At 36.8% G+C, this 7,185-nt stretch overlaps 1 protein-coding gene across 1 annotated transcript; it reads left to right on the top strand.

The window, feature by feature from the left end:
• The first annotated feature begins 233 nt into the window (after positions 1-233).
• Positions 234-6,367, top strand: LOC130736908 (uncharacterized). Its single transcript, XM_057588680.1, has 3 exons — positions 234-294; positions 2,396-2,578; positions 6,249-6,367. Exons 1-3 carry the CDS (start codon positions 234-236, stop codon positions 6,365-6,367), a joined length of 363 nt encoding a protein of 120 aa, XP_057444663.1.
• Positions 6,368-7,185: the final 818 nt, after the last annotated feature.

Here is a 7,185-nt window from a genome sequence, read left to right as displayed (position 1 = left end):
ATGGTGGTGGTGAAGATGATTGTGAAGTAATGGTGGAGTTGGTTGTGGTCATGGTAGCGGTGGCGATGAAGACGACACTTCTGTTGGGTGTGGTGACAATGTTGTAGGGCGGTGGTGTTGAAAATGCGGTGAAAGTAGTGAAGGTGGTGGTAGCGATAATAGCGGTGAAGAGTACTGATCGATCGTGGCAATAACGGTAACGACATTGACATGATGGTGGTGGGCGGTATAATATGGTGGTGAGGGCAGTGACAGTGGATGAGGATGGTCGAGGTGGAGGTGGAGTTGGAGTTGGTTGTGGTGGTGGCGGTGGCGATAGCAAAGGATGATAGTGGAGGCGGATGGTGATGACGGTGGAATTGGTACTGATGGTAGTCAAAGTGGTGGTGGCGACGATAGCTGAGATCACAGTTGCATAAATAGTGGCTGTAGCAGCGGTGGTTGCAATGGTGGAGGGTGATAATAGTAGTGAATTAAATAATTTCAAATAATTAATACATCACAATTTATCATATCTTATTCATCATCAAAGTATTTTTCATATAAAACAATTCCATATTCTACGTACCGTATACACCCTCCGATCACATATATAAGCAAAAAATACATTTTAGGTTCATTCATTTAATGAATGTATCTAGTCATTATTAAGGTTTTGATACATTCATTAAATAAATGAACCTAAAATATTTTTTTTGCTTATATATGAGACCAGAGGGGTGTATATACGTAATTACGTATGTTTGAAAGAGACTATATACTATATATGGAGTATTTTGTTCAATTGGTTTGAAAGAATTGAAATCATGAAATGTATCATAGCTACTTGGTAGACATTAGGAATGATTGGCACATAAAATAAAACAAAAACCATATCTGGATAAGGTTGATTGGAAGCCTCGAAATGCGTACACGCAAGGCCAACAATCGCAATTTAATTTGTCAAAGTTATTATAGCCAAAGTATCATTTTCCCAAGTCACCTGTGACAGTTCCTATTTTGATTATTGGCCTTTCGATAGAGATATCGACTGCAACAGTGTATGCGTCATCTCCTAATTCCTAAGCAGAATACTCTCTGCATTTTTTGAAAGATTGCTATTTTAGATAATTTTTATTATTTTAAAAAGCTAATGCATTTTTATTAATTTTTTTTACTTATACTTTCATTTCATAAATTTTCTGTCGCTTATCTCATTTTATATTAATTAACCACAAATCGGCTGTATCAACTATATCCTCCGATCTCATATATAAGCAAAAAAGACATTTTAGGTTCATTCATTTAATGAATGTACCAAAACCTTAATAATGACTAGATACATTTATTAAATAAATGAACCTAAAATGTATTTTTTGCTTATATATGTGACCGGTGGGTGTATATTCTTCTCTAACTAAATAAAATTTAATAGCTGCATACAATACACTAGTAAAATTAAATAACAGTATTTTAATAACATTATACTATTAATAATTGTCATCTTACTCTTTGTGCCACAATTTTAAAAAACAATTTTGTGAAACAGAGAGTATTAGATGTAAGATTTTTGTGTTCATGCAAAATTTATAGCTAGGTGTTTAGTAAGAGAATACTGAATCTGAGCCACTAACAAGGTTATAAGACTTATAGTCTAGGATAACCTTTGGCGGTCTTAGCTACATGGAAGACATTAACTTGCTTGGAATGTTAAGTTTTGATATGTTCAAGTTCGTAACAATGTATTGCTCAACCTACCTTCACAGTCACCTCCAAATAAGTTGTCACTAGCGGCATTGGTCGAATACTGACGTTAACGGTGCAAAAAATGATGCTAGTTATAGTTGATTTAGCATCTGCTTAGCATTGACGTCGAGATTGATAGTAAAAAGCTCGAGCCTAACACTTTGCTCTAGCTATAGTTAGTGTCACTTAAGCCGACGCAATACACCAATGATAAGTGGTAACAACGGACGCTAAATCATAAATATTAGCTGGTCTGATATGGGCTTATTGATTAGTTGGGCTTATCAGCCTAATGTAAATATGGGTCATGCAACCCATGGTCCGGGCGGACCGAAACTCAATCTATAAATATCAGATACCACCCAAGCGGTGGGGGATCCTATCATTTTCACGCATTTTTACTCGCTTTGTTTACTCTCGCTTGCTCTCGATATTGGTTAGCCTTAGTCTGCGGTTCCATACCGGAACATTGGCGCCCACCGTGGGGCAAGGTAAAACTTCCCCACTTCCACAAATTCATCCGTCACCGGATCATCATGACAAGCTTTTCTACAACCACCGCTTTCATCCTTTTCCACCGCCAATCAACATCTGGTGGCATCTTAAGTTTCAAGTTCTTCCTCTTAACAAAAGGATAGTGAACTTGATGTCTTTCTTTCCTCTGATGAAGATCACGACACTAGTCTCGAAGAAGAAGATGATGAATTCATCGATTGCGATTTCTATGAAGCGTCTGAATCAGATGATCGTGATGTTGATGATGATGAGTTTAAATCGGATGACAGTGATATTGATGATCAATCCCTCTCCGATAAAGTTCTCTCCCTCTTTCGAGAAGGAAAGGATATAGAAGGTTTGAAATTAAACGAATGCAAAGCGTATTTGCAGAAACACGGCCTGAGGATTGCAGGAAATCGAGCGGTTACAAGGTGAAAAAGAGAAGGGCAACCAAGAGAAGAAACTGCACAACCGCCACTTAGGAGATGAACACACCACAATCGAGTTGAAACCGTCCACTATCATTTTGTCTCAACTGCAAGTTCGGAGTTGCAACCGCTCATGCTGTCTCAACCGCCACCTCTGAATCGAACTCGTCCATGCTCGACTGAGTGACATCAGGCCAAATTGATTCAGGATCACTAAAACAGATCTTCGTTCCTTCGAAATTTTTTTTTCTACTTTCTGTTTCGGTTTTGTTTCCATTAGTTTTGTACTCTGATTACCAATAGTTCGAAATTAATTTCGTTACTCTCTTTTGTGTCCGTAAATCAGATGGAGAAACTGATCAGATCAAGAAGAAGTAGTGGAGAATCAGAATGGCACGCCAACTGTTCGATGAAATCGGTGAACGATTTCGGCACTTCAACTTTGCATATGAGGCAATCTCAACACGTTTGCTGCGGCGATGGAGTTATGGCGAACAAGTTTTTGCTTTTGGCGGTTGAAGCTTGGCGAGCAAGGGTCGCCGACGTTGAAGTTCAGTGGCGAGCAAGTTGTCGCCGGTGTTCAAATTCGGCGAGCAAATGTCACCTATGGTTCAGATTGGCGAAAGGATCCTTTTGAACGTGAACCTAGTCTATGGCGGTGGCGAACAGGATGCGGGAAACCAAGAAAATTCAAGCATATTGTTTAGGATGGCCCAAAGAAGATTCTGGCTTTTTGGATTATTTCTTTGTGTTTTGTTTCCTACTCTCCTTTGATTGTTTTTGCTTTAAGACTGATATCTCCATTTTTCTCATGGCATATGGTGGACCACACTTGATGGAGCGAGGCAATGGAAAATCAGAGTTGCATACTAACTGTTTGACAAAATCGGTGAACGATTTCTGCATTTCAGTTTTGCATATGATAACAAAAGATCAACTCAAACTCAACTCCCTGCTGCGCCTGCAATTTCTACTGGTTTATTCTTTCCAGACCTTATCACATTGGCTCTCATTTTCTTTCATGATTCTGTTTTGGTTTTATTACCTGTTATATGCTTGATAAAATGTTTGAATAGAATTTCATTGGTGCATACCTGTTTGATGATATGATTTTCACTGCCTGTGTTTTATGTGAGAATCATGATTTTGTGGAATATTTGAATCACTAGGTTGCTTCCACCTTGATTTTAGATCTGATTGCTTTTTGAGATACGTTGGGAACAATGAATCCCAGTTTGAAGTGTGCTCAAAATATGCTTAACATATGATTGATAAATTATGTGAGTTCAAAGGAATCTAAATTAAGAACAGTAACCAGTTTATGCTTTACATACATGCTGGAATGTCATTTGCTGCATATTTCGCGGGGATGTTAGTTTGAGGAAGTATTGTGATTGTGATATACCCTATATGAAGGAGGTACATGATTCCATGATAATAGGAATTAGACTACACAGAAGTCGAATAGCAGGTCATGTTTACTTTTATGAATTTGTTGTGCTTTAAGGCTTTTAAAAGTTATCCCGTCTAGGCCTTAATATGATTGGGTTTCTGGTTTATGGTTTGTAAAGTTAAAGTTTCCAGAATTTCTCTTTAGTAGACCAAGGTGTTGTTATTTCATCCAGTTGTTGGTAAAAAGGGTTGCTTAATATGTTAAGTAAGCCTTAAAGACCTTGTCAAACGAGGATTGTACGCAAGAGTATTGTTATGTATGCTGCCTTTAACGGGCACATGGTGTATTGTTAAGTCTGAATCCTTTGTGACCTATGATTCAGACATAGGTGATTTTGGCTTTGAACATTAGATATCTCGTCAAGCTAGTGATGGATGATTTCTCCTATGTGAATTTCAAGAAACAAAAGCCAGATGAGTGACAATTTAATCCTTTGAGCCTAATTCCTAGTGAATTTATTTCTGTTTATGATTGCCCTATATTGGTTTGGTGAATGCATATGCCGCAAGTTTGCTTTGAAAATAACCTGCATAATTAAAATTTTGGTTCCAATATCTAGTCCAAGTTTGCTTCTTGATTAAAACACTGTCTCTTCATAATCTGCCAGTTTGCTTGTTTGCTTTTTGCCAATTTATGTAGCAGATAGTGCTCTGTTTTCTTATCATGTGGTTTTTGTTCATAAGCATGCCTGCTATCTGGTTCATTCCTTGCCCGTTTGAGTAGTTTAAATATGAACCTGCACTTATTTGCATCCGAACATGAAACTTGGCAGTTAACTTCCTAATTAGAGGTGTTTGATTTTATAACTATTTCTTTCTCATGTGATCTGGTTATTATGAGGGATAAGGCGTTGAGTTTTGAAATGTGTATCAAGTATAATCATATGTTTTGGTGCTGGTTTGGAACTTAGTTTACTACAACTAATTAATTTATTTGAGTCCTCAAAGAATATGTTGATTTAATGATGACCTACTTGTTTGTATGAATCTGTATGTTACCTTCTGTTTCTTCACAGGCATGTAATAATTCTGGTTTGAGTTTTCTTTTGTGTTGCATGGCATAAGTCTCTAGTTTATTCTATTCTAATTAAGCCTTGCAATCTGTCCTCATACTGTTGCATCTTCTTACCATTTTTATTTGTTTCATGAGCTCCACTTGAAATTTGAGGGCCAAAACTCTCCACCTTAAAGAAGGGGCATTGGAGTTGGCAGCAACTAATCTAGAAGCTGGTCACATTTTGAGGAATGCATGAAATCTGGAGCTGAGATAACGCATTGGGTGATGAGTTGACTAAAAACAGTCCAAGCATAAAACATTATGTACAGAAAAAGAAAGGAGCAACAGGTATGCACTCTTTTCTCTACCCCAGGCGGGAGAGTTTTTAACGAGGCATAACCTTTTTAAAAATGTTCAAGGGCGTAACATTTCATATGCACTCTTTCTCTACCCCAGGCGGGAGAGTTTTTAACGAGACATAACCTTTTTAAAAAAATGTTCAAGGGCGTAACATTTTATTTCTTCCCATAGCGGAAACTTATCAACTAAGGTCTATCAATTGGGCGACGTCAGACAATTGAGAAAAGAGTAAGTCTCTTAAAACAAGAGCATTTGACCACGAATTCATAAGCACAGCCTTAAATTGGATTTAAGCTTGTCCAAAATAAGCACAAGTCTCCACGCGAGCATATTAATGAAATCAAATATCGTGACTTTGATTTCCATGAATAACTATGTCAAAAATGAAAATTTTGACTAAGTTATATACACAAAGGCCTTATGATTCCAAAGTAGTTGATTAAGTTTAAACTTTACAAAATTTCTGAGATTTACTTAAGAGTATTTTACTATATACAGTAAAGAAAGGCGGGATGATTCTGATGAAAAGTCGTATTCGAACTTGATAGAAAAATGATAAGATTATTGGGCGATATTAAACAATATCGTCCTTTGGGTGATATTAAACAATATCGTTTTTTATGATAAAGTTCATCTTACAAAGGATGCGTTACACTGAGCATAGATGAATGTGCAAGCGATGTGAAGTAAGTGTGTTCCATATTATTGATTTACATTTAAGTCTTTAACTTTTATTTTGTCTAAGTTCAAATTATTGTGCATTATTACTTGTGGTATTATGAGAGCAGGTTGTGATCATGGTTTAGGGGAAGAGAAAATTAATCATGATAATGACAGTGAGGCTGTGATTGATGTGAAGAGACGATTTGGGTTAACTTGCACGCGCTACACAAAGATCAAGAAGTAACAGCAAAAGTTGAAATGTCAAAGGAATGACTACTTAGCTTTTATGCCTTTTAAACTTTGATTTCGGAGCCTGTGTGCCCATTATTTCCTTTGCACATTTTGGGCGTGTCAATTACTTGTTAGTTTTTGTGTAGTGTTGGGTGAGTTGATTACTTGTGGGCTCAAAAAAAGACACACTTCGTCTTAAAGCTTTTAAGACTCGGTGTCTTGTGGGCTTGTGGTCTGATATGGGCTTATTGATTAGTTGGGCTTATCAGCCTAATGTAAATATGGGTCATGCAACCCATGGTCCGGGCGGACCGAAACTCAATCTATAAATATCAGATACCACCCAAGCGGTGGGGGATCCTATCATTTTCACGCATTTTTACTTGCTTTGTTTACTCTCGCTTGCTCTCGATATTAGTTAGCCTTAGTCTGCGGTTCCATACCGGAACATTAGCGTATGTCAAATAGGCCACGATACGTTGTCGATGCTAACTTTTTTATTATTTTCAATCACTACAGAACCCAATTTATGTTTTGAATGACATTTATCAAACTCCAACTCTTATTTATTTTTGAATTGCTAAGTTGAATAGCTTGATAATTTATATATGTATATATTATTATACATGTTCCTATTAGTTACAGTGTATCATGCATAGTCATTTAATGTTTTGAATATGATTATATAGTTTTGCCACTTGATCAATGTGATTTCCCTAGTTTTTGCCCTATTTACCAAATAGGAAAATCATCATGATAAAGTGGGAAAGCTACATGAAAGAATTCAAAATATACAATGATGATACATGGTACCCAGTGAAAATTATAAAA

Source organism: Lotus japonicus, chromosome 2 (genome assembly GCF_012489685.1).
Source record: "Lotus japonicus ecotype B-129 chromosome 2, LjGifu_v1.2".
Taxonomy (NCBI): Eukaryota; Viridiplantae; Streptophyta; class Magnoliopsida; order Fabales; family Fabaceae; genus Lotus; species Lotus japonicus.
This window is presented reverse-complemented; position numbering and strand designations above follow the sequence as displayed.